Genomic DNA, 27,653 nt, shown 5'->3' with positions numbered 1-27,653 from the left:
TTTAGAAAATGTCCTACAATGTGCATTTTATTTCGTATCATTATACAATGTTTACATACAGTTATAACTCTTAAGAAAATGCTTTTCCTTTACCAATTGTATGTAGTGCCTAAATCTTTCACTCTAACATGGAGAACAGCAGAGTGGGAATCCACACGGAATGCTACCTAGAGAGTGGTCACGGGAGCAATGCAAGTGTGCCGATCAGAAGGGAATGGAAGTCTTGGGAGAGCAGCGCGGCTCACAGATCCTTGGCTTTTTTGAGTTCAGGCATATGGGGTCCACAGTCTCACTCGGTAGTAAAACTCAAGGCAAAATAAATTAGTGTTGGACAGAATTCTAAATTGTACAATGTTGAACAAAAGACTGCAGGGGCGTCTTTTGTCTCAAGTAGCACCGGTGCACACCTGATTGAGTTTCCAACATCGGTCTCCTGCTGACTGTGTCGTTGGCACTTGGGGGCGGGATCGCCCTGCTCTAGTGAGGAGTCCCATGCTGACTAGGCCTACTGTGTCACTAAACTCTACAAAGTGTGGCAACGCCGACCCGGGACACGGCACGTTTAAACCCTACTGCCCTGCCAGGGCTCACCCTTCTGTGTGTGTTGTCCCCACCCCCGACCCGGCTGGTATTTTGCAGGCGTCTCTGTGACAGTGGTGAAAGTAAATAAAAATGCATGTAAGGAGTTTCATGGTAAAGCAGGTGTTTCAAAACAAAACTAAACAAAACAGAACAACAGAAACAAACGGAAAGAATGTGGCCGCGGCTAGGGAGGTTTCACATGTTGTTTAACTCCAGTAAAGTTTGATCCAGCATCTGATGCATACTAAGGTTTTCTTCTTTGGCATGAGCCACTTTCTCTGTGGTGGGATTAGAAAATTCAGACATGAATAGCTGTGCTTTGGGCACCATGGAGCTTTAGGCGAGTTATCAATCACACACACAGGCTGAGACGATTAGAACTAGGCATGCTTGTAAGACATTACTCACTTCCAGACAGGGACCTATGGAGGGCAGGGCGTCTCCGACCCAGAGGCACCACAGGCCCGGTGGATTCTCAGAGCGCCCAGGTGCACCCTCAGCAACCGTCCACGCCAAGAACAAAACATACGTGGCGTCTGGTGAGGGTGCACCGACTGTGTGCCGTGGGAACAGGGAGAGGCAAAAACCAAACTCAGCTTGCGGCACAGCTACACACACGGGGGAAATTAATGACAGCAGAGTTACAGGCAGTTAAAGGTCTGGAGTCGTGCTGGGCACAAGCTCCCAGAAAACAACGATGGCATCCATAGGTTTTCTGACGACTTCTACAGTAATTTATTTCTGATGCTTGTAAGAAAATGACCGACACGTTTCATGCATACTTCATTAGGACATTCTCAGTATTTTTATAGTGCTCTATTTATTAGCAGGACACGCTCACCAACACCACCATTAGACTGGATAAAGCATACCTTTCACATAACCAGCTCCTGACATGAGCTCCTGTTTTCAAAAGCTATTTTTCAAAAGCTACATTAAATATTTCAAACATGACACCAGATATGAGGGAGTTACGAACACGAATATGCAATATATAAAATTACATATTTGTAATAGATGTATATATACTTAAAAGCAGGACTCACAATTGTGGGAAACAGAAAACATTTTTTTGGTCCTCATTACATATTGGTTCAAACAGAGGACCTGCTATTGTATGCAGCTGGGTTGACTGTTAAAGATATTCATCCATATATGTAACATATGTGTTTTATCACAAAAGCCATGTGGAGATTAGAGAGAACTTAATCACTCCAGATAAATACAGGAAAACGCAGGTAAGGTCGGCTTTCTGGCCGATTCCTTTAATTTGCATTTCTGCAGAAAGCAACTGTTTTCAACCCAATTCGTGGAAAGTAGGGCTTAAGAGTTCCTGCACGTGGGCTGCATTCCTAGAATGCAACCCATGTGTTTTCACCCTGAGGGGTCTAATCCTCATTCAGGGCCAGCTTTAGTTCATTAGTTAGGCGGCGGTTTTGCTCAAGTTGCTGGTAGAGTTGATCTGTACAGGTCAGCAAGCAGTTAGCAGAAAAGAGGCAGAAGGAAGAGAGGTTAGCCAGACATGGGAAAGGCAGTTAACAGAGAACACAGAGATACCTCCAGCAGACGGCGACTGGTCGCATTCTGAGCTGCTCACCCTAACCCCACGGTTGTCTGTCCTGGGCCCCAGCAGGGTTGTGGGGGATAAAAGGCCTGGCTCACTCAAGGGCAGAATTTCTCTCTGGCTTGGGGGTGGGGGAGCCACAGGACTTGGGGAGGAGGGAGAGTGGATGTTCCTCACCGAATCCACACCTGTGAGCTGAGCCAAGAGCAGTTTCTGGCCACTCTCAGGAACCGAGGCCCAGCTGGAGGCTGGCCCAGCTCAGCACCCTCTTTGTGAGGGCTCAGGGCAGACCCTAGGTGAAACCTCCACCTGCCTCTTTCAGACCCCCTTTCCTGTCTGCTCACAGGGTGGACACCCACCTTCTCAGGACTCCACCCCCCACCCTTGGACCAAGGGAGGCTTCTGCTTCTGCCGCATTCACGTTTTCTGAAATGTGAACCGAGTTCCCTGTGCTTCCCAGTCACCATGAGCCTGGGCACAGACCCTGAATTCTCATCCAACTTCCGGAGTGCGTGTTCCCTTCTCATAGAGCAAAGAACAAACAGGCCTCTGTTCAGGAATTATCTGCTTACTTCTTGAAGAGGGGGGCATTCATGTCGAGTGCTCAAGCATCTACACGCAGACTAGCACGACAGAAATGTTGCACACGGAAGTGCCATCTGATAGCCATGGGCGTGGCGCCCGCCAGAAAAAGCTCGGACATGCGGAGATTGTTCAGAATGATGGACTGTGAAATTCTACTGCATCATCTTAAAAAGGTTGATAACCCTACCCTGGGAGAAATGTGTCACCTGCAGCCCGCAGGTCTGTCGGGAGACCGAGCAGTTGTGGTGGGAACTTCCTCTGCCAGGTGGTAGACAATGGGTAAGATGCTATGCTTGTGTTTGCTAGCATGGGATATCTGCTGCCTCGTTCTGTTTGCTCATCTACATTTTCTGAATATTTTAAATCTTGCTCAATGGCACTTCCTCCAGGCAGCGCCCCCCACCTCACCAGACTTCTCTCCCTTCTGGGCTCTGAGGGCAAATGTGGAGGGGTTGACTTGCTTCCCTCATCTGTCTACCCCACAAGATGGCCAGCCCCTCGAGGCCAAAGAACAGTTCCGGCTCAATGCTTTACCACACCCCCTAGGGCCTTCCAGGATTTCGCATGTGGAGGTTGCACACAGTAAATCCCATGACTGTGTTCATCCCATTTCAGGGCAACTGCTGCCAGGGCAGGCAGGACGTCTCAGCTGGCTGAGGCCCAGCTACAGTGGCAGAAGTCTGGAGGAAGTCTAGAGAACACAGAGGGCCAAAGTGGCTCCAGCTTGCACGGCAGAGGTCCCTAACAGATCTCCTCTGAGCCTGCTCCACTTGAGCTGCCAGGGACCGGTGTGCCTGGGTGGCCAAGGGCAGGGACCTGACATATCCCTGTGCTTGTTTCTCCTCTTGCTCTATGCAGATTCCTAAGTGTCTAAGACCTCTGGCGCCCAGACTGAGCAATGCTTATAGTCTGGTCCAACCAAAGTTCTTGCAGCAGCCGCCACTGGGGACTGGCGCTCTGGGCCAGAGCCCTGGGCTCCAAGCACTTCCTTGTAAACTCGGGTTGCTGTTTATCTTCTGAGTGCACCCACCTTCTCAGGCTACTCCAGACCTGCCTCCCCAGCCCTCCTGTACAGGGATCTTAGGGAAAGTGTCCAAGTGCCTGGAAGGGTTTCCCAAAGCCAGATGTGCCTGCAGAATCGACTGCACTTCTGCTCAGACTCATTTTGTTTCTGGCAGGCAGCAGGATTTTTTAGAGAAGGGTGCATTTCTACTGCTCTGAATTTAAAAAAGAACAAACTGAAACTCGAGGTCAGAAGCAGGCCCCAGGAGCCTTGGGGGAGGGGAGGGAGATCAACCAAGAAATCACACCAGTCTTCACACTCAGGTCACTGTCCAGATTCCACAGTTTAAACAAGCTACTGTACTACAGTCTTTGTAGAGTGATGGCCACTATTTTCAGAGCTGGTCTAAGCTCTTAGTAGTAGTATCAGCCCTTTTGGCTAACACAGACTGTACACAGATGATCACCCATGTTCATAAGTACAGCCAGCCTGTCTTGCATGGGTGAAGAAAAACTAAAGTCTACATCATTTTAAAGTTCCAATTTGTAGTTTTTTAAAAATCACTTAATTGTTGTTTGTAAAGTGAAATGCTGACACCAAAATACAAAACACAACTGTATTCTGAACAATTTCTACCACTTACTTTTGTGGACAAAAAACAATCAACTTTAATGGCTCTATTATAAGTGTATCTACTAATGAAAAACAGCCAGTAAATACCAAGATTACTTATGTGCGACCCCTCTTCAAGAATGTGTGTGTGAAGATGTATGAAGAGTACAAAAATAAATCTCGATCTCAGTAGTATTTAGAAAGCCTAAGAATGTCATTTTCCTGATCAAGAGGAAGGTGGCCAAGCAATAGAAATGTTTTGAAAAAGCTTCAACTCTTCTTTGTGCTATGAAGGATGAACAACACCGCTCACCACTTTTTGATTCCAAGATCATTCTCACCGTTCCCCAGAGTGCTGGGGGGCGGCTGTGTAGCCCTTCAAGGAGGGCCTGCCATTGGTTAGCCACATCCCCCTGCCCCCAACACAGGCCATCTAGGAGGCAACACGGAGGGTGGCCAACCCCACCAGCGTAAGCTCTGGCAGAGACAGCACTGCTTGAGTCTGATCTTCTGCCTCCCAGCAGGCGCTGTCCCTGTGTGGAGGGTCTCAACACACTGCCAACGGAACCACCACAGCGCCTGAGAAACCCACAGGTGCCAGGATCCATTCTCACGTATGGAAACCAAAACTCAGAGAGCGATGCGAGAATGGGGTTTTGCTTTTTTTTTTTTTAAAGTCTCATATGTCTACTGCTTCAGAAATCTTGACATTGACATCAAATGTACAGAATGAAAAAAAAAGAAAAAAAAAGGCAAGCAAAAATTAACCTTCATATGCGTGAAGCAGATTTGTGGTTTTATTTCAGTGTTGAAATGAAAATGTCAATAAATAGGAAGTAAAAGGAAGAGCAAACAGGAACAGCTTACGCAGTGTTTATTTTACACTGACACGAAGAGCTTCTGTACAATAGAAAGCACAGTGTGTGCCTGGGCCTAGGGCAGGTGCTAGAAGACAGACCCAGGGGCAGCTGGAGGACAGACGAGCGCAGAGCTCAGAGAGATGGGACACCCAGCTTGCCGCAGGAGTCTCGGGAGAAGTGAAGCAAAGAAACTTATCTGCGTGAAGACAAAAGGTGGGAGAAAAGAAAAGAGTGGCACAATGGAAACAAGGAAAACTCAGTCACAACATGAGAGCAGCGCGTGACACACGGGAAGCAGCAGACATGCAACCCCGCTGCCAGCTGCACCCTCGGGAGGTTGGGAGGACCGGGGACGCCCCAGCTCTGCCTGCCTACCTCTGCCCAGCCCAAAGGCCACCCACAGGCCCTCTCAGGGCAAGGGTTCCTCTTAAGAAGACCCATGAACAGAATTTTAAAATAAGCTAAACTCGCCTTTGAGAATATTCAATTATACTAGCTGCTAAGACTCCCCCACACAATCAGTTTTAGCACTGAGAAACATCTCAGAGACAGATGCTTGGATCCACCCCCATCCGCAAGTAGGGGAAGAGACGATGGAACGTTCTCACTTCCATGCTCTCGGTCATGTGTCTCAGGGCCTTTTTCTTTTTTCTATTTTAGGGTGTGGAGATTCTATAACCTCTAAAGCAGCAGGCACATGTTACACTCTTCAAGCCACTACTTTTCTGCAAGGGGAAAAGCCAACAGCATTTCCAGCTTCCGCGGGATCAGTGTGGTAGTAGCGTGAAGAATCCTCTGAGGAACAGAGGTTTACAGAGGCAGCATAACTTCGGGTTTACATCTGGTTAGTGAGGCATGATCAGTTACGCATGCGCAAGGCTCTGCTCCTGGGAACAAGACTGCCTACCCCACTCACTGCTCACAGAGCCACAACCTGGGCCCCTGGCGCCCACACGCAAACTGCACCACCGTGCTTTATGGCTCTGATTTAAAGGTTGTGGCAAATGTTACTGTAGGTATTTTAATCCATTTTATGTAAATATAGGAAATTTTTACAGTCTTGGTTCCTTAATAAGAGTTTACTTTGCTCTACAATTCTTAAAAATGAGGAAGACAGGCCCTTTCCCAGCATTATTCTTTGGGCTGGACTGGATCATACTAATTCTCCTTTCGTCGGATCATCAGCATCTTGACATTTTAGGATTTATTTGTAATTACATTTCTTTTATGAAAAGAAATATTGTACTTCGCTGAACCTTAGGAAACCAACTTTTGACACTTCTTGAGTTTCCTGCACAACTACACTGTCTTCCAGTTTTACTAGTTTATTAAAAGGACAGCGTTCAAGGTCACTTGTTCCTTGGGAGGAGCAATCTACTTTAGCATTTACAAAATAAAGGAGAAGGGTTTGTGTAGACAGACTTGGTCTATTTGGCCTTTCTATTAGTAGAATGTGAGAATAAAACAAGGACTGTCCTAGATTATGCAAAAGAGTGAACAAGAGGGTGCAGAGACTGAGCTCACGGGGTAAGGAAGCAGCAGCAGTGAGTTTATCACATAAGCATGAGGGCACGGAGGCGAGCAGGCAGGGTGCATGAACATTTACATGGAAGTCATATCGTTGAGAGCGTGGTCCAGCTCCTCGCTGATGGCTTTGTACTTCAGTTTCTGAGCGTACAGCTCGTCTATGACCAGGAAGTGGGAGGCAGAGGTGCAAGGACATGGAGAGTGATCAAGAGATGGAGGGTGAGCGAGGGCGGCGTAGGAGCCATCCCCCACACAGCAGCAAGAAAAGGACAATGCATGGAGGGGTTGGTGCCGCGGCAGGTGGCCAATGCAGGAGGCGTGCATTTGGTTTTTAAATAATTCGGAACAAAAACAAAGAGAACAAAACCCATTAGAAAATAAAACCAAAAAGACTCCACACGAAAATCATAACAAATATGATGGGTACATTAGAAAAATATGCTCAACCTTAAACAAAACCAAAGACTGGCTCCTGGGTGGCAGGAAAGTGTCTCTTTCACAGAGCTCTATTTTAACCTCACCAGAGTAGTTAGCCACCTGCAGCTGTAAACAATGGAAAAAATACCCCAGGGCAATGTTCTGGAAGGAGAATTAGTGATTACAGCCTGTAACCCTTATCTGGCGCCACCTTCAAACCACGGACTTCCTGGCTAAGCTGGACCACTGGGACGTGGATGTCTTAGTGCCATTTCCAGGAATGCTGTGGTCTCCCTGTGTGCGCTGCTTGACAGCGGTCCTGGAGGCTTGCAAAAGCAAGAAGAGCCAGCACCTGGGGTTCTGTGTGGTGCAGGCCACAGCCTATGTTGCACTTGGGAAGGCTGGCAACCACTTGTCATCCCCTCTTGTCCTCAAAACTGCTACTGTCCGCAGCAACCTGCAGGTTCTTCCCCAACCCCTTCTGCCAGTGACGTAGATGATTTTCCCCCCTGCTTCACAGCTAACCGCCTACAAGTCTCAGAGTTCAAAATTCAGGATTCCCGTTGAGATACACAGGGTGTTACCAAAATAAAACCTACAAATGCTTGAGTATAATTGCCAAATACAAAGCCTTGCTGATTTTCTCCTCTCATTCAGTATTAAAACTATTTTGCTAAGACAACGAAGAAATAACCTAAACCCTTACAGTGAATTTATACTTGGAAAATGATGGGTTGTGTCTTAAAAAAAATCAAGTTCACATCATTCTGATAATTAGGAGCTATCATTAAAGATACAAAATATATTAGAGTCACTCTCACAAACTCCTCACTCAAAATGAAAAATAAATCTGCCCCACACCTGACGAGTGTGAGGGAAAGCTGGTGGCATCTGCCACTGCAGAGGGGGACGTGCCCTGTCTGGTGGCTGACCAGTCACCTCACGAGCAGTGCACGCAGGTCTGAGAGTTGAAGAGCCACAGGTGAAAACCCCAGAGGACAGATAAGGAGAATGTGCAAGAGCAAAGAGGTCTATCAAGGGGGACGCACTTGGACTGGAAAACTGTTTTGTCAGGTCAGTATTCAATGGTAAGGATTCAGTTGAAAACACTGTTTCAGACCTTACCTTCTAAGTCATCAATGCTCTTCTCCAACTTAGTTACCGACCTCTCTGCAAACTCAGCCCGAGTCTCAGCCTGTAACAATTTAATTTGTTTTGGTCAGTGAAGGGAGAGTTTACACTTCCAGCAGCTACAAACACGGGCACAATGAGAGGATGGCCTTCAAGGGCCTCAGCCATACAGCGGGTCGGAAGCTGCCCGCCACTGGGGGAGACAGGAGCCAGCACTGCACATGAACTCCAAGAATGCCTTGGAATGTTCCTGATTTGGGTCACTGTAACTTTAAAGACTCCCTACCAGCGCCACAAAAATGCAGTTGGCTTCACCCAAAACTCTATTATAATATTACCTCCTTCAGCTTGTCAGAAAGCACCTTGATCTCTTCTTCATACTTGTCTTCCTTCTGTGAGTACTGTAATTAAAGAGAGCATTCCAGATGTCAGGCTGCGGCTCACCACCCGATGCCTTCGCGTACAGGGGACGTGCCAGCCCAGCCAACAGATGTTACGGATCTCTTGGGAGGTAACGGAGCCTCCGCTATCAAATCGCATGCTACAATACATCCTCTGCGCGCCTGCCTATTGCTTTACATGGGATAAGACCAAGATAACCTATCCGCTGGCACTTGGTTTAAATTAAATGGACGACTCACACACCCCACGTGAAATGTATTCTCTACTAAAAACCAAAAGGACGCTGTTAGCAGTAAGCATCAGGGAGTCACCGCAGAAAACGCTGTCGTTATTACTAACACGCCTACTGTGCGGTAGCGTTCACGAGCAGGGCCTCGGGGAGAGAAAGCGCGCCTCTGGCCAGAGAGGCCCGTTCCCCCGCGGCGTGCTCCTGGCCTACCTTCTCAGCCTGAGCCTCCAGTGACTTCAAGTTGTTCGTCACAGTTTTCAATTCTTCTTCAAGCTCGGCACATTTGCTAACGTTTTCGTTCAGAGGCAGAAAGGGTGGGAGCCAAGCCCAAGGAAGGAGGAGAGAAAAAGGAGAGGGATGGGAAAACATGAACACTGAGTCCCAGAGCTGACGGGCCGCCTTCCAGTAGCCAAACCATCTGGTGCCAAAGCGCTCGGTGCGGCCGCGGACACTGCCCTCTGACCTCACAGCAGTGCAAAGGCAGGGTGGCAAAATCCAATGCGCGGCTAGTGTGATCATTTGGCTTTTTTTTTTTTTTTTGGCTGCCCCAAGGAGCATTTATGAAGGGAAACACAAAAGGAGCATAAAGGACCAAGAGAAAGCACTTAAAGCGAGATATAAACAGCAGAGGGCTGAGTGAAGGTGCAGTCGTTACACCCAACAAACCAGTGTGCATTGGAAGCTGAAAGACGTCTGGGTTGCAGTTAAACCTAAAAACCATACATGAGCCATCAGTACCTTATCCTCTGCAGCCATTAATGCTTTCAAGGTCTGATCCATTATTCTTAATTGTTCTTCCAGCTGTCGAACTTGGCTGTTAGTGGACACAGGAAATGCACAAGGCCATTCACAAAATCAGTGTGCAGGTAAGGCATGCAGTGCCACACGCATTCATACACAGACACCCCACACGAGTCCTCCGTGTTCTGTATCATGGCTCATCCACATCCGGTGAGCGCAGGAGGAGCCCGGAGCCGAGACAGGTCAATGTGCAGCTGCCAGAAGTCATGCTGTTTAGTCACCGCTCTGCAGCACCCCACCGCGGCCTCCTGCTGCCGGTCCCGCTTACCCTTCTGAGAGCTCGGCCCGCTCCTCTGCACGCTCCAGGTCGCTCTCAATGATGACCAGCTTGCGGGCCACCTGCAGCAGGACAAACACAGCACGCACACGCCATGGGGCTCGCGGTTCAGATCATGTCCACCCTAGGGTTCTTGTCTACAGACAAGATGGTCCGCCTTGCAGCAGGCTCAGGGGAAGACTCTCCAATAGGAATGCCTGGAGAGAGGGCACCAGAGGCCCTTGCTCAAAACGACCCAGCAGGGTCAGCTACCACAGGGTCTCCATGATGTGAAGCCTCAGTCTGGTGGAGTCTGCCTAACGAACAGCAGCCAGCCCCAAGCATCGAAGGAGGGAGAAATATGAAATTCACAATCTCAAAAATAGCAGTAAGATGAGTGTGATGCATTTTATACTGGAGGCTGCCAAGAAAGAACTGAAAATAACCCCAAGTGCTCCATCGATTTAGTGTTCTGTATGTCAGCTCTCTTTCTGTGGGAGTTAAGAAAGTGGGAGAAGCTAACGTGAGGCGAGCTGGTGAGACAACCCGCAAAGCCTAATCTGTGCTCAGCGCAGGAAAGGAGAGAAGGGATCCTTTGATGCAGCTTAACATCTGCGGGACCAGTCAGACCTGGAGATACTAACAGCATCCCCCTTCAGGAGAGCCATGCTGGGACACAGTAAGGAAAAAGGAAAATCTTGGTGGTCATGTTGGCTGTTACCATGGGGACATGACCAGGTGCAGGTTCACGTGTGACCCAATGCTGACAACAGGGCTCTACCACCTTAGAGGAGAGAGGCTTCCGTCAATCTACTGCGCAGTCATGTGGCCCCTGGTCTCTAAGCTGCCCCAACTGGACGTGTCAGGTCACTCAGACCCTCCCTTCCTAACCAGCCTAACTCTCGCTTTCCTTGCTGGAGATCTTGTGTACTGGTCTTCGGGTGGGAAAGGTGAGGGGAGCTCAGGTTCTTGCCAGTGCTCCTGGTCAAAGGAAGAACCATTTCTAGATAAAGGAATCGTATTTCTCAAGACCACCCATTTCTGCCGTCACTCAGCAATCAAGGCGGGCCACCGCAGGGAGCCCAGGCGCTTTGGGCCTGAGGATCTGACCTCTTCATACTTGCGGTCGGCATCTTCAGCAATGTGCTTGGCCTCTTTCAGTTGGATCTCCTGAATTTCCATTTTTTCCTCATCCTTTTGGGCTCGGCTTTCAATGACTTTCATGCCTCTGAAAAGAAAGGCAAGCAGGGAAAGCCAACATTTATAAATGCGCAGATTCTGCCCGTTCACATTGCACGGCTGTGGTCTGCGCAGCCCAAAACAGAGCACAGAGCTACTTTTCTTTCCCGAGCCACGAAGCAAGACTTTCCAGAACTGAAGGCAGAAAGAGACACATAGCCCTCTGTTCACTGTACGCGGATTTGGGTACTAAAGAAACTGTCCAGGCATCTAACAGTAAATGAAAGGTACCATATGTCAGGATCTTGTTCCAGCCCGGGAGGCACGGAAACAGGAAGAGGCAACATGCCCTCCCAATTAAATGTATAATGGGTTTTGTCCTTTTCCTGTAGGAAGCCTCAGCCTGAAAACAGATCAAAGCTGGAGCAAAAGTCCTCTTCAGGCACTTCTCTCTGTAGAACAGATTCCAATCCCACCAACCACAGATGAAGACACTGGACTGGCTCACGTGAAACTGCTGCTATTTGACCATTTCAGACCTGGAAGGGTAGCAATTCATATGGTTCAACTGAAAGCTTTCTGAGAAACATGTTTTGACCGTAACACCCCTTTCCTGCTAAGGGTGTCAGGAGACAGAGCTGACACTGTCTTGGAAGCTTTGCATGTGCAAGGCTCCTATTGCACGTTTCAGAAAGTGTTAAATGACCTCTGATACATCACAGCTTTATGGAATAACAAGTCAGGTTAAAATGGGATTCATTTACAAAAAAACCCAACTCAATAGGCTGTAAGATAAGCAAACCAGTATTTTTTGAGACAGTACTATAATATACTTAAGGAGACCTGAGCTCTAATCTTGGCTCAGCCACAAATATGCTGTGAGCCTCTGGGCAAGGCCAAGTCAGTCTCTGAGCCCTTGTGTTCTCGTCTGTAAAGTCAGGGTAATGGAAGAAAAGATCTTGAAGTTCCTTTCACTCCAAAGTTTAACATTTCCAGACTGCCCGTAGTGTTCACAGATAAGCCTATTTCAAGAATTCAGCCACTAACTTACTGTTTCGTGTACACTGGAAGAGATCACCAGCCAACCTAAAGAATTCCCCAACTCTTGGTTAGTGAAGACGTAGTAAACAATGGGGAATAATGAACTGGAAACTCCAGGATAAAAGGACATTCTTAGCTCAAGTCTAAGAATACCTTTTATACGTGGTGGCAGAAGCACAGGCTCACTTCACAGATGGAGAAATGGTCAAGATGACGGACAGCACCGACCTGCACCTGCAGCGTTTGGATCCCCACACTACCACTGCATCCCGCAAGCGGCAGGATGTTCTCTCTTCTCATGGAGTCTCTCCATGCAATACGCAGACGCGTGACCTCCAGGAGCAGAGCACAGGAGAAAATGCCTGCTGGAAGGCACAAGGTGTGCTGATCCATGAGAGCCATGGTTCTCCTTTACATCCGTAAAGGTGAACCTTGAGGGAGAAGTCGGGCAGAGCCAGGTTACAGTGGAGGTGGGCTCAGAAATGGCGAGTTTCTGCCTGTGTTTGGAGTGCACGCACATGTCTTGTAGGTATTTGTTTTATCTGTGCCTTTTCTTCTACTTATTTGTTAGGTTATTTGATACCTCACAGTCTGCAGTCCCTTTATCTAGCCCTCTTTGGTATATTTTAAAATAAAGTAGTTAAATAAATTTTAAAACCTCATGGTGCTTTGAGCTCATTACAGAATAAAGAACCAACACGTATCCAGGGACCCGTCTACCTCCCTGGCTGGGTGGTGAGCTCTGTGAAGGCAGGGATGAGACTGCGGTCTTCTTTGTAAGCTGGGGGCTGACAACAGTGCTCTGCACCTAGCAGAGGTTCCACTAACATCAAATGAGCACAACCAAACACACCTGGGATCAACAGAGGGGCGGACCCTGCCAAGGGACTGTAGCACCTCTAAACCTCAGAAGTCAGAAGCCCTGCGGCTCACCAGCGCGAGAAAGGCTGTGCTAACAAGGCTGGATGCGGCGTCCTCACCTCTCACTCTCGTCTGCTGCCTTCTCGGCCTCCTCCAGCTTCTGCAAGGCTGTTGCGAGACGCTCCTGGGCACGATCCAGCTCCTCCTCAACCAGCTGGATGCGTCTGTTCAGAGACGCTACATCGGCTTCAGCCTAGGCGGAGAGCGAAAGGCACTTAAGAGGCGGGGAGAAAGTGAGGGCGGTGCCTTCAGGAAGTGGCTGGGACTGAAAAACTGTTTCAGACGGGAAGTCTGGGCCTTGTGGTGAGCTCCCTGTAAGTGCATGACAGGGCCTGGCCAGCCCTGGAATTCTTGGATGCGTTGCTGATGTCTACGGTGGGCATCCATATTTGGGTAAATACAGATCCATCCACATGGCTCTCATCACACGTGAACCAGCAGCCAACACTCCCTCATGTGGTCCTCTCTTGCTTAGATTCCAATGCCTTCATTTTACTTGGCTGTTTAAACAGAACCCCCTCACAGCCACTTCATGCCTCAGGGCCTGGGCTGGGGGCAGAGGCAAGAAGATTGACCCAGGCCCAGCCATTCAGAAGACAACAGCAGTACAGTGGAATCACAGTCAGGAGCCTCACTCGACCCTCCTGTCTCCCAGTCACTTTCTCAAAGGAGCCTTAGAATGGAACTAAGATATTTTAAAATTCACTGGTGTTAAAAAACACTGGATCATTAAGGTCTTCAGATGGTGTCATTTCTCCTCTCCACCACCCCTTTCTAAGAAAAGTATCAAACTCCTAAGGAGAAAGCAACAGACACTGTCACTTGGTATCTATCTCTGAAGTAAAATGTTTCTTGAGGGGCCGGTGCCCTGGCTCACTTCCTTGATCCTCCGCCTGCTGCACCGGCACCGGGTTCTAATCCCGGTTGCTCCTCTTCCAGTCCAGCTCTCTGTTGTGGCCCAGGATGGTCCAGGTGCTTGGGCCCTGCACCCGCATGGGAGACCAGGAGGAAGCACCTGGCTTCTGGCTTTGGATTGGCACAGCGCGCCAGCCGTAGTGGCCATTTGGGAGGTGAACCAACGGAAGGAAGACCTTTCTCTCTGTCTCTGTCTAACTCTGTCAAATAAATTAAAAAAAAAAAAAAGTTAAAAAAAAAAAAATGTTTCTTGGGGATGCAATGGTCGTCTGCTGCCCCAAGCGTTTGTTACTATGAACCTCCGCACACCTGCAGGACCCAGGATCCACTTTGTCACCTGCCAGTCACAGACCCTGCAGGAAGATGAAGCTGCTCACCAGCACCATTTCCTCATCCTCACCCACTATGAGTGTGTGCTACCAAGTGAGGGGCTCTCATACTTGTACTTTTCTAAAAATTACAGTATATACCCAAGGACCGATGCTAGTTCTCTCTATTGGAAGGTACTTCAGAAGTTCACAGGAATTAATAAGTAATGGAATTAAAAGTTTATTTTGGGGGGCCAGTGTCACGGCACAGCAGGTTAAGCTGCAGTCTGCAATGCCTACATCACGTATGGGCGCCAGTTCAAATTCTGGCCGCTCCACTTCCAACCCAGCTTCCTGCTTATGTGCTTGGGAAAGCAGTGGAAGACGGCCCCAGTACTTGGGCCCCTACACTCCCACAGGAGACCTGGAAGAAACTTCTGGCTCCTAGCTTTAGACTGGCCCAACTCTGGAAGTTGGAGACATTTAGGGAGTAAGCCAGAGGATGGAAGATCTCTGTGTCTCCCTCTCTAACTCTGCCTATCAAATAAATAAATACATTTTTTAAAAAGTGTTTTTCATGAACTTTTAAAACTACTCTCATACATCCCTGTCTTCTTGACTAAACTGTAAGCTGCTAACATCCAGCACCCAGGTTCTCTGCATTGAGTGGGCTCCATGCCCGATTAATGAGCGAAACCAATCTAATTTAAATAAAAGCAACATTCTTAGCTCACAGACTCACAATATACAGAATCTGAAATGCACATGTAGTTACAAGAGAGGATGCAGTCACAGTCCTGAACCAAAAGTATATAAACACTCAGCTCTTCGGTCATCTAGATTTATAAGAGTAAGTCATCTCCAACCACAGTGAAGGGCTCTATAAAGACATTTAAATATAGTTTTATCTCAATAAAAATTACTGTGTAGTAACTGACTGATGGAGAATGAGAAATGAACCCAGGGAGGAGCAGCAACAACCTCACTGGCCAGCAAAGTCAGTCATTATCAATGTGCAACTAGGAGCTGGCCCAGCCAGGAAGGACCGATGTGGCTTCATTCTGCTTTCTTTGCAGAAGGGTGGAAGGTGGCAAAGATAACTTTTTGAAGTACAGGGAATTGCTTTTTTTAAAAAATCATTTTTACTGGGAAGGATGTATACACTCTGGGCATACTTCTGAGTTAGGTTCGGTTTTTTCACTTTTCTGTAGCTCCCATCTGGTAAAATGCAACTCCTTTTATGAACAGGGAAAGATACAAACAAGCAACCCTAAAGGTTGAGACAAAAATGAAGAGCTAAATAAACGAGCAAACAAACCAAAACCCAGCAGAAAACCCCACAACAAAACCTCTTAAGAGTACCTGGGCTGCACATTTTTTTTTTTTTTTGGTCCTTTCTTCCCTCACTCTTATTTCTAATACAGAGGTAAATATCCTAGTAAATATCCTAGACGTTGTGGTCTATCAGGAATGGCAGCAAGACTTTAAAACCCTACTATGTTCTTAGCTCCCTGCTCTGCTTCAGATCTGGGCCCTAACCCTGCAGGCTCCGTACTCGGGGAAGGACTGTTTCCGTTCTGGGGAACAATCTTTAGGGCAACAGCTGAGTCTATGTCCTCAGCGTCCCACATAGCTGAGGCACCAGAGGGGAAGGAGACAGCACCCTGTGTTTACTCCTGTCTCGGACCTAAGGTTCCCCCAATTAATCTGTATCTTCCCTCTTAATGCTCCCCAAACCCCTGTTCTTTCCCATGGTTCCTGGCACTGCGTTCAGCAGAATGCTGTTTTGTAAACATCACTCATGCCCTTCCCCCAGGAGCGTTTTGTAGCTTCCCCAAATGGAGGCTTTCCTGCAGGAGCCCCTGTGGGAACACACAGGTGGGACTGGGCATGAAGAGAAGAGTCCCACAGGTGGCTGGCCCTTCCTGAGGAGCCGCTGTTAGTCTGCAGGATGGGGCCTTCCCTGCTCAGCTGGGAGGCTCCCAGAACACGGCCCAGTGAGAAGTTCCCGTGCTGGGTGTCAGAACCAATTAGGGGATGTGTCCAGGCCCCCTCCCTGGAGATTCTGGCCCAGGAGGTCAGAGGGGAGGGTGGGAATCCACACTATAAATAAGCAATTCCCTCCCCCCACCACCACCCAAAGAAGCTGGCAAGTTCTGAGGGAGGGAGCTGTCCGGCCAGCACTTAGCCATAGAGGACGAGGGACGGATCTTTGACCCCAAGGGCTTTGGTATGCTGGGGAGGCACAGCCATCAGCGAGAGGACTAAAGTCTAAGCCTCCTGGCCCCATGGGCTGCCCGTCACTGCTCCTCCTGGTTGCTTACATTACAGGAGTCTGGAACCGGCAGCTCTCCCCCTGGACTCTCTATGGACTTCAGAGGAGGTTTTCTACCACTGCTCTAACCCCAGCTCCCTGAGAAAGGCCGCAAGAACGCAGCCCAGCCAGGACTGGAGAGCACTTACTGCAATGGGCATCATCCACTTCATGAGTCATCTCAATCAGCTTCAAAAACGGCAGGGTGGGGGCAGCTCCCTGCTAATGCACCTGGGAAAGCAGCGGAAGATGACCCAAGCCCTTGGGCCCCTGCACCCACGTGGGAAACCCAGAAGAAGCTCCTGGCTCCTGGCTTCAGATGGGCTCAGCTCTGGCCACTGTGGCCATTTGAGGAGTAAGCCAATGGATGGAAGACCTTGCTCTCTCTTCTCTGTAACTCTTTCAAATAAATTAAAATAAATCTTAAAAAAAAAAAAAAAAAACCAGCAGGGCACAAAATGGGACACTCCACCGAGTAGCATCAGTGGGTAACACACAGGTCATGGAATCACGGGGACAAGCCTACTGCCCCAAGGTTTCAAGAGCAACAGGCAGAGGCGCTTGCAGGTTGCAGCCAGGACGTGAGCGTAGCAACTGCGGTGCCTTCCTCTTTACACAGCTTCCCCTGGGGAAACTCAGCCCTCAAACAGCCCTTCAGGCCTGTTGTAACTGGTCTACCTGAAATTTTGTTCAGGTCTCTAGAATTCAAGATATGGCTCATTTAATGATTTCATCAAGGCCACTTCTTTCTGTCCTGTACCCTCATTTATTATGCTCTAGTTTCAAAAAGGCCACACGTCTCTCACTAGCTTTTATTTCTGGTATGCTCTTTCCAAGTTCTGCTATTTCCTTAGACATTTTCTAAGGCTCTTTACATCACAGCACCTGTGGACAAGCACACAGCCCATGATAGTCTGCTATTTCACGCAGAGAGAAATAACAAGGCATTTAGGGAGGGTCAGGAACCCAGAAACGAACAGTCTGCAGGCATGCAAATTGCCCTTAGTATACCGCCTCGGCTCTCTCCTGCCAGCCAAGCCCTTCAGCTTGGGATGCCAGTTTCTTTCGTTGCCAAAGTGCTATTGTGTCCTAACACGAAACAGCAACTCGGAAATGACACCGCTGTATCGCTGTACTGCTACCGATGCCTTCCTGCAGATCCGTGTGAGACCACCGCCCCGCGTTCTTGTGAGGTGCACATGTTGCAGGTGCTCCCCAACCCCCACAGGTGGTGGCTACCTACACAGAAATCCAGTCATGCCCACCTCAATACTGCAAAGATATTATTCCAAATCAGATCTGAAAAAAGAAACCCACGCTTTTACAAGGCCCAGATTCTCACAAAATCCAGATGCTTTAGCTAATACAAAAAAAAACAAAACAAAACAAAAAACCTTTACCTAAAAAAAACAGTACTCCAGTTAAGGCTAGTAAGAAGAAATGATGGTATGGGAATAATATTAAAGCCTGAAAATTAATTCTCTGGAATACATTTTCAAAGTTCTGCCTGAGCCAGAGTGAAACACTGGATGGTCAAAGGTCACATTTCTTTGGTTCACCCAAACTGGAGCTATACAGAGAAAAAGGTTCACTCAACTTGCTGTGTGAGGCCAAGTGGCTACAGCCAAGCTAACTTCTGCCCTTATATGGTAAGGAAAGGGAAAAAAACACTGATGACATTAAGGGCACTCCCATGGATAACAGATAAACACAACCTCCTCTCTCTGTGCCAAAGCCTATAATTTACGAGACATGCTTGTATAATGAGGGAGAGCAGACCTGAAGGAGGCATTTGCCTTGCCTACAGAAGAAAGCGGAAACCCAGAGTACAGCACACATTCCACTCACAGCCACCCTGGGAGTGCCAACAGCTCTGTTTCCTGCTCCCAGGAATACTGACCCGTTCTGACTAAAGAGGGAAAGGGCTGGGACTTTTGGAAAACTAGTTCTTTCCCATGATTTACTAAGGTTGCCAATTACAGACCTACTAGCTGCAGCGGAAGGCTCTTGTTTGCTGGCACTGCCAGAAAGGAGGAAAGAGACTGGCTCTCCCTTGTTATTTTAAAAGAAAAAAAATAATGACGAAAAACAAATAGAACTCTTGTGGGTCATACGACCTAGAGTCACCCACTACACCAGCAAAGTAGCCTCCTTCCAGTGTCCTGAAGGGCCCACACACCTTGAAAATGCAGAGAAGGAGGAGCCAAGCGAAGGCTACTTTTTCCTAGGTAAGTGCTGGTTTAACCAGGCCAGCGAACGCCAGCCTGTCTGAACGTGGAATTTCTGAATTTGTACCAACTCTCCAAATCTTTTTTGCAGGGGCTCTTGGCTTTGTCACTGAACCATTATATTTACTGTCAAGACAAACTGTTACTGCTAGCTGGACTCAAACCCAAGCTATGTCTAACAACTACCTAAATCAGCTATGTTTAAATCCCAGTTGGTTAGAGCTTGCGACCTGAAGTTCTCTCTTCAGTGGTCTGACCCAGTCCTCAGGTTCTGGGTCTGATTACTGAGACAGCCTGTTTTCAAAAGTGACTTTAAAAAATATCTGAAACCATGACATAAAGCCTTGAAAAGAAAAAAAAAAGTAGTGTTTTTAGCTAACTGACACAGAAGCAGTACAATAAACACGGTGCACCAGAAGGGCAATATAAACATAATACACGCCCTCCATAAGGCTTGTCTTCAGCTTCAGAGTCTTAGGCCAGGGGTCAGCGCCAGGCGCTCCTGCCGGGCCACACTTTCCCTTTCTTTACCGGGTGAGGTGGGGTCTGCCTTCTGCCCTGAATACTGCTACAACCCACCAAACATTCCTCCCAGCCTGCCCACTTCTGCCCTCCGTGTTCCAGAAAAAATACCCAACTGTTGGCTAACAGCATAAGCCGAGTGTCTGATGATACATTGCGGCGAGCAGACCACACTCCTGCAGGCCACGCCTGCTAGGTGCAGAGCTGCAGGTGGAGGCCCACGGGCTGATGTCGGCGGAGTGCAGCTTCAGCCACAGCGGACGGTCCGCAGCACCAGCTGTTGTGCCAAGCACCACCGTCATTTCTTTCCAGGGAAATCTCGCTATTGTCACCCAGGTTGCACACTCAGGGAACCCAGGCCCTGGGAAGGTAGGCCACCTGCCCATAGCCAGTGACCTGTGGGACCAGAATTCTAATCCTGGCAGTCTGGGTCAGAGCCCTAACACTTGCTCCTCACCTTCCATTGGTTCTCACGGGTCAAGGTCAGCTGCTGGCCAGAGCGGGAGTTGCCACTGATTAATCTCCCGGCGCCTTGCCCTCCGAAGCAAACACTGCCGATCATCTTCTGCCTATTGATTTCTCATTCCTGGCTGCATTTTATCTGCCACTTCCTCTGAGGAGGACCCGTTTGCTTCTCTGTATTTTACGAAAAACGGGTCTTGAAGGTTGGCCACCAGCCACCCGGCCGTGATCCACAGTTAACCAGGAGGATTTCAACTCAGAACAGCCCCGGGTATTCAGCACAGCTGGACACGTATCAGCGATTACCGTGAAATCCCCCAGGCGTTTGAGTATCCTGATTTAAAGCCACACACTCGCACTCAAAGCCGCCACCAAAGACCTAAACCACCCGTCTGCGGGAAGCCAGGTAGGTAGCTGCCTTCAGCCAGGGGCAGGGTGAGCCGCAGCAGCCCACACCCCGGAGCTGCCGGCATTCAGCAACAAAGGAGCATCTATCCTTGCAGCTGGGGTCACAGGGTGCATCCTACGCAAGCCAGCTCCTCTCGGAACCGGCTGCTGCCAGCACCCAGGCCGACCCCGGAAAGAGGCCTCGGGCCACGCCGAGCATCCCCGGGCCCCGGCCGGCCTCTTCTCGCCCCTTCCGGAAGAAAGGGGTTTCCCTTCCTCAGGGTGAGGAATGCCGGCGGCGCACATCCCCAGGCCCCTTCCTGCTTCCAGAACCTTCTCAACACCTCCCCTGTGGGAGGGTTTTCTTCCGACCAGCGCGATGGAAAGGAAGGGCCGAGAACGGGCATGGCCGCTCCCCAGGACCCGCGCCAGCCGGCCCAGGTGCGCCAGGTGCGCCTCAGGGACGCGGGTCGCCGGGCTGGCCGAGAGCCCCCGCGGGCCGCCGCGAGGTGACGGGTGGGCTCCTTACGGTCTCCCTCAGCTTCCTCTCGTAGTCCAGCTCGCGCTGCAGGCTGCCCGCGCGCTCCTCGGCGGCGTCCGCCTGCTCCTGCAGGCTCCGGATCTTCCTCCGCACCGCCTCCAGCGAGCTGCTCCCCGCCATGGCGCGGGGCGGCGGCCGGGCTGCGGTGCGAGAAGCCGGCTGCTGCGCTCCGGCAGCCGAGCGCCGGTCCGCCCCGCCCAGGCCGTTCTGCGCGACGGCGGCGCCCCCTGTGGCCCAGGAACAGCCCGGAAGTCTCGGCTTCCCCCGCGGCGGCAGCGGCGGCGGCGAACCGCGGGCGGGCGCGCGAGCGCCGGGGGGCGGGGGGCGGAGCGCGCGCCGCGGACCCCGGGGAGTAGCAGCCCGCCCGAGGCACTGCGCATGCTCGCGGCCGCCGCGGCACCTGGCGGGCTGGGCTGCAGCGGCGCGAGGCGAGGCCTCGGGGCTTGGACGCCCCACACCCCTGCCGGCGCCGAGGCAACCCCGCGTGGCCGAGCTGCCTGCTCAGGGCGACGGCGCCTCCTGCTGGCCGCGGCTGGACTGAGCTCCCTCATGAACATAGAGTGCTCAGCAGTCACCCCTATTTGGAGCGCAGGCCTCCTACATTTAAAATCGTGCCGGCTCCCTCACTAGTTCTCTCGTTGGCTGTGTAATTCGGAGCCAAGTAACTTGACTTCTCTGGGCTTCAGCTATAAAAATGGGGGTTATTGCCAGCAAGTTCCCCAGAGGGCTGCGGCGAGTTAGTATACTGAGTTAGTACACAGCGCTCAGCGCACGCAGTTAGGGGCTCTAAGTAATACAAACTCAGGCACTGTCGTGAGGAGTGGAGCTGTGGTCCCGCTTGCTTTTCCACAAGAACTGGTCTCCAGGGTTCTGCCTAGGTACGGCCTAGGAATCCGACTAGGATCTCCTGGAATTGGACCGGTTCCGAGACACTGTTTGGCCGTGTCTCCCCCCTCCCCTCCCCGCGCCCCCGGACAGCGCCAGGGCCCCCAGGTCCTATTCCAGCAGGGATGGTTCAAGTAACTGGGTCCCTGTACCTTTACTTCTTTTTAAAATTTTACGGGAGAAAAAGGGGGCTTTCTTTATTTGCAGTCAAATGCTCTACCACCGAGCTATAACCCGGCCACAAAAAAAGGGGCTTCCTTTAAAAGGCACCCCAAGACAGGCCCTAGAATCCTGGCCACAGCTGTGTGACAACCACCACGGTCGGGAGCTCCGCCTTTGCAGTCTCCCCGCTTTCCCCCGCGCCTTTGTCACAGAAGAGCTTCACGGTTAGTGCCTGAAGCGTTAACACATACCGAGAAATAAAACAGAAAGGAAACGCGCTGGCCTGGCTCCGTTCCTGGCCGGGAGGAACCTCCTTTGCTGTCCTGTCTCACTTTCTCCTCCCCGACTGAGACACACCAACCACTGGCCTGTAGGGGGCGCCTCACCCCTTTGTCTGGTCAGGCCCGGGCTGCCAGGTGACAGCTCCTTCCCTAAGCATAGACTGGGGGCGTGGGGGGAGCATCTGGGAATATTCGGGAACAGCACAGAAACTTCTAGACATTTGCAAGTGCTCCAAGCAGCCAACGAGTGACTTAATGACCGGCTGCTCAAACACCTGGGGATGGGTTTCAGGTGAGTTCATTTCCAAGCTGATGTCATTCCCGAAGAGTTTAGGAAGATTTGTTTTCAGCCTTGGCTGCAGGTACTTAAGGCCTGGGTGGTTAGAAATACCGATGCCGATGCCCAGGTAGCAAAATGGGGAAGGGACTGGGGCCAGCGAAAATGCAGCTCTCCCCTTCCACCCAGCCTCACTCAGGTGGTAAAACAGTACAAGATTCACAGGCGGCACCCCTCAGTGACTCCCTTCCTGCTAGGAAGAGCCCATTTCTGAAAATGACCTGTACAGTGTGTGGGTAAGTTAGTAGAAAAGATGTCTCTAGTGCTACTCATTGCGAATTATAAAAACGGTTTATACTGATGACTAAAGACTGAAATGCCGGGGCCGGCGCTGTGATGCAGCGGGTTAAGGCCCTGGCCTGCAGTGCCAGCATCCCATATGGGCGCCGGTTCTAGTCCCAGCTGCTCCACTTCCAATCCAGCTCTCTGCTGTGATCTGGGAAAGCAGTAGAGGATGGCCTGGGTGCTTGGGCCCTTGCACTTACATGGGAGACCCGGAAGAAGCTCCTGGCTCTTGACTTCAGATCGGCCTAGCTCTGGCCATTGCGGCCATCTGGGGAGTGAACCAGTGGATGAAAGACCTCTCTCTCTCTCTCTCTCTCTGGCTCTACCGCTCTGTGCAACTCTCTTTAAAATAAATAAAATAAATCTTAAAAAAAAAAGACTGAAATGTCTGAATCCCCAAAATAGCGTGATTCCACCTCAAGAATCTGACTTCTCTTCCACCTCCTGTTTTCTGTGTTGTCCTCCTGAGTCTGCACTGTTTTTACCAGTTTCATCATCACTCTCAATATAGCATTTCTTCCCCAATTTTTCAACATCTCTTTAAGCTCCCAACAGCCTACAGGGTCTTAAAGGGGAAAGTGTTCAATACTCTATCAAAACCAAGTACTCCATATTTAGGGACACTTTTCCAGGGGCAAAAAAAAAAAAAAAAAAAAAAATCAAATCCCTGGACTCCCTCCCCTGCTGGCCATGCCCCACAGCTGACTTTAAATAGCTTCTTTTCTATTTTTGCCCCACCCCATTCCAAGGTTCCTTTGAACAAGACTTTTCAATAAAGATGGCACTACATGGTTATAATAATTAGTATCTCTTCCCCCTTAAGAGTTGTAGTAGTTTCCCCCTCCTTCTCTTGCCCTGTGTGTTAGTGGGCTATTTTCAAATTCTTGGCATTCTTTTCCTTATAAGGAATATCTCTCCTGGAACTATCAGGGGCTCTTTTGAAAAAAAATAAAAGAAATCTGCTGGAGAAATTTGGGGGAGACCGGCATCCCTCCTGCAGCCATCTACGGAGCAGACATCTGATCTGCATTAGGCAAAGCAGGCGCACACTTATTTGTGTCTTTTGGCTCTTTTTCTAAAGCCAGGTAGCTTATAACCGAAACATCTTAGCTACATCAGTACTTCCCCAAACACCTCTTCCGTTAGCCTTGATTTCCACTGAAAGCGTCTGTTTGTCAGATTCTAATCGTCCTGTGTCTGGATGTCTCATTTACAAAGCACACCCAGAGATGCAGGTCAAACCCTTCTTGCTACAGAACTGACACTCTTCAGTAATTTGCATTTTATTCATCTACCAAAAAATTCTGCAGGGGCCCTTGGTGGTTCAACTTCCGGCCCTTGCTTTCCCTGGAGTTCTTACATTCTTGGAATTGTTACCAACTTCCCAAAGAATTCTTTTCTAATTGGGCCTCTAGGCTTAATTGGCTTCCAGAACAGAATCCAACGGGTGTGAAAAGAAGTGGCTCCGTTGGAAATCTCGTGCTTGGTTTGGCTTTCCAAGGGGGAAGAGGGCCCAAAGACTCAAAGGGCAATGGACAGAGTGCTATGGAGCTTAGCCCTGTGTGCATCACCCCTGAAACTATGCGGTGCCTGTCATCCTGTTGACAGGTGGGGGTGGGGCAAAGAGGAGGGGCAGGGGGCAGCTAGCTCACCATACCATATAAAGCACTGAGCTATATTTAACTCCTAGCTCACTTTCTGGATCTGGTGCCCTGGGACTGCACACTCAAGCAAGTATCACCTTCCCAAGCAGACCGTAAGGGCTGGACTAAGATTTCCTTAGGAGCAAGGAAGGCTCAGGGTATCCCTGTGTGCCCATGGGAAGCTCAGTCTTCTAAGCAAAACTCACCACTGTGTCATTTCTTCAATTAAGCGACCAGGCCCTTTGTACCTTAACTGTACTCACCACCACCACCACACACGCGCGTGCACACACACACAAACCCAGAACTTACACTCACTGAAGGTGGCAAAAAGGAAATAAAGGAGACTAGGCATTCTCTGCGTGCACAAACCTTGGTGATGATACCTCGGGAGGTTTTCTGCCACCACGGAGTCAAGGCTCACCTCCAGACTCCACTTTCGGGTGCTCTATTCTCCCAGCTTCTCACCCACCCACCTCTACTTCCAGGAGGATGAAGAAGAGGAGAAACAGAGAGAGAAACGGGTGAAATATCATGTGTGCAGCAGCAGCAGCAGCAGCCGAAGGGGCATCCAGTGCTCTGGGCTACGTGCATGTGTTCAGCACAAGGAGGCAACCCTTCTCCATTGCTTTCAGGCCCCTATGGAGACCCCCAGAGTAGCCGCTGGGGCGCGCGAGGTGAGGGAGGCGGTGTGAGCGTGCACTTACGTCGGTGGCCTTTTTCTCTGCCAGCTCCAGCTTCTCCTGGGCATCTTTGAGAGCCTCAGAGTATTTGTCCAGTTCATCTTCAGTGCCCTTGAGTTTCTTTTGTAGCGACACCAGCTCATCTTCCAGCTGGGAGTTGGCCGCGGGGTATGGGGAGGGGGTGGTGGTGCAGCAGGCAGCGTGATCCCGCAGGGGCGGGGTGTGGGTGCACAGAACCAGGACAGGGACAGCGGGAACGCGAGAGGGAAGGACAGGGAGGGAGAGAGAGAGAGAGAGAAGAGAGACAGTTAGCCAGTCGTGCTGGGCGCCTTGCCGCGCGCCCCGGTACCTTGGCGGCGGCTTCGTCGGCGGCCAGGAGGCTGTCCTCCGCCTTGTGCAGCTCCTCCAGCACCCGGTCCCGCTCGTCCTCCGACGCCCGCAGCAGCTTCTCCTTGGCCGAGATGTCCTCCTCCAGCTAGGGGTGGGGGGCGGCGGCGGGCGCGGGCGGGCGGCCGGCACGGACCGGGTGTTAGACACACACAACACAGGGGCACGCGTTGGCTGGGGGCCCCTCCAGCTAGGGGCGCCGCGGAGCTGGGGTTCCAGGGGGCCCAGCTGAAGCCAATGCGGAGCAGAGCCCGCGCCTCCCCTCCCCATTTCCCAGGACGGGGCTTCAGCCACGGTCTCAGCCTTGTCAGGTCCACAACCCCCGGGGAGCAAAGCAGCGCCCCGGTGTGCCCTTGGGTGCTTTCTGACGCTTAGGAAACAATTCCAGGACTCCCTTCTTCCGCCCCAGAGTCCCCGCCTGAGTTTGAGGCTTGGTTCTCCGCGGTCGGAAGGTCAAAGACCTCGACGCCCCCCACCCACCGCCCGCCTAGAGTGACACCCGGTCCTGGGACTCAAGTGCCTTCAGGACTCGAACAGACTTCGTGGGCTGTGGGAACGTGAGCAGGGACCTCGGTGTCCCCGGACGGGACGGAAAAGTGAGAATAAGACCCAGGCTGGTGCGTGCCCTTCCCCTCCCAGGCGCGCGCCCCGGCCGCCTCGGCTGGGGGCCGGGATCGCCGGGCCGACGGAGCGCGGGCGCTGGGCGGCCGCAGGGCCGGGGAGGTGCAGACCTGCTTGCTCCTGTCTTCCGCCGCCTTCTTATCGGCCTCGGCCTGCTCCGCTCGATCCAAGGCATTCTCCTTGTCGAGCTTCAGCATCTGCATCTTCTTCTTGATGGCGTCCATGGTGGCGGCGGCGAGGGGCCCTGAGGCTGCGGCGGGAGCGGAGGGAAGAGGCGAGCGCGCTGGGGCTGCCGAGCCGGAGTGCGAGCGCGAAGCCGCCTGCTGCTCCCAGATATGTACTTTCCCAAGGGGGCGACCGCATTCCTCAAGACAGCCAATACTTTTTTGGAAAAGCTTTTTCCTCCTGCCCCCTTCCCCCTCCTCCCTCCGCCCGGGCCCCCTCCCCGCTCCTCCCGCGGGGGCCGCTCGCCCATTCGCTGCCGCCCGCCGGCCTCCGGGTTGACGGTGGATATGACTATATATGGGGACCCGAGCCGGCGAGGCGGCGGCCGGGCGAGGCCGCCCTGTTTCCAAACCTGAGCGCCGGGGAGCAGGCGCTGAGGCCTCGCCGGGGCAGAGAGGCGAACCCCTGCCCGCTGCGCCCCTCCTTCCAGAGCCCGCGCCCTGCGCTCCCGGAACCGGGACAGGTGGCGGGTGCGCGTCGAACTCTTGGGGTCGCCGGACCCCAGCACGCTCGGCGGGACACCGGGGGTTCCCTGGCAGCCTGCGCCCACCCCCCACACCCCTCCACTCTCGGCTCTTAAGTTCTAGGCGCTCTTCAGTGCCTTCGGGCTGCCAGGTGTCATCCAGAGCACGCAGGTCTTGAGAAAGTCCAGCGGAGCGGAGGAAGGGAGAGCTGGGAGGAGGGTCCAGGGGTCTCTCCTGGGACTCTGCTGGTGCGGTCAGAAAGGCAGAGTGCAGCCCAAGGATGGCACAGGACCTCTGTCTTTTGTGAGCTCTTCCCCCAAGAAGAACAATCAAGCACTTTAGGGACACAGGAGTTTGTTGGCTTAGTTTTTCTCTCTCTCTCTCTGCATGTGTGTGTGTGTGTGTGGGGGGGTGTTTTAAGGAGGGTGGGTGCCTGGGAGCTTAGGGGGAGAGAACGTTGAGTTAAAACTTGGGCCATGGGAGCTTAAGGGGAGAGAACATTGAGCTTAAACTTGGGCCATTTGGTCTTTGGTCTCTACTGTGTCACCAGCAGGTGTGTGATCTTCATAAGTAACTCCGCCCCTGCTGCAGTTTCTTCATCTTTCAATTCAGGGGGAAGCGGACCCCTGAGGTCCCTCCAGACCTAACTGTTTGTAAATCAGTGTTTTGCACTGATTGTAGAAAGCCTGCCTCTTTCCTGGCAAGGCAAGGCGCTCCGATGCTGGGTGGCCAAAAACGTGGGCTAAATATCATCCTGGCTAAGCCACTGTGTCCGCAGCTGTACTCTGGGGAGGGAAGAGGCCCAGCTCTGCGCTGGGAGCCTGCCTGGAGGCAGGAGGGCTTCCCTACACCTCTTAATTTTAACTCCACTCCTCCAGTCCCCAAGAAGTGGG

The 27,653-nt window shown here is 51.2% G+C and overlaps 1 protein-coding gene across 32 annotated transcripts; it reads right to left on the bottom strand.

The window, feature by feature from the left end:
- Nucleotides 1-26,843, bottom strand: TPM1 (tropomyosin 1). Of its 32 annotated transcripts, none has more exons than XM_008268811.4 (10): nt 26,182-26,843; nt 25,413-25,538; nt 25,088-25,213; nt 13,170-13,303; nt 11,080-11,197; nt 9,982-10,052; nt 9,123-9,198; nt 8,620-8,682; nt 8,276-8,345; nt 1-860 (listed from the first exon to the last, which is right to left on the bottom strand). In XM_008268811.4, exons 1-10 carry the CDS (start codon nt 26,293-26,295, stop codon nt 778-780), a joined length of 981 nt encoding a protein of 326 aa, XP_008267033.1. In that variant the 5' UTR covers nt 26,296-26,843; the 3' UTR covers nt 1-777.
- Nucleotides 26,844-27,653: the final 810 nt, after the last annotated feature.

Source organism: Oryctolagus cuniculus, chromosome 12 (assembly GCF_964237555.1).
Source record: "Oryctolagus cuniculus chromosome 12, mOryCun1.1, whole genome shotgun sequence".
Taxonomy (NCBI): domain Eukaryota; kingdom Metazoa; phylum Chordata; class Mammalia; order Lagomorpha; family Leporidae; genus Oryctolagus; species Oryctolagus cuniculus.
The sequence above is the reverse complement of the archived record's forward strand: the minus strand, read 5'-3'. Positions and strand labels throughout refer to the sequence as shown.

Coding starts and splice junctions, on each gene's coding strand:
- TPM1 (XM_070053277.1), bottom strand. CDS start 26,246: ATGCCTTGGATCGAGCGGAGCAGGCCGAGGCCGATAAGAAGGCGGCGG. Junction 13,304..25,087: donor CAGAGAAAAAGGCCACCGAC/GTAAGTGCACGC, acceptor CTCTCCGCCTAG/GCTGAAGCCGATGTAGCGTC. Junction 861..8,275: donor GAGCATTGATGACTTAGAAG/GTAAGGTCTGAA, acceptor ATCCCACCACAG/AGAAAGTGGCTCATGCCAAA.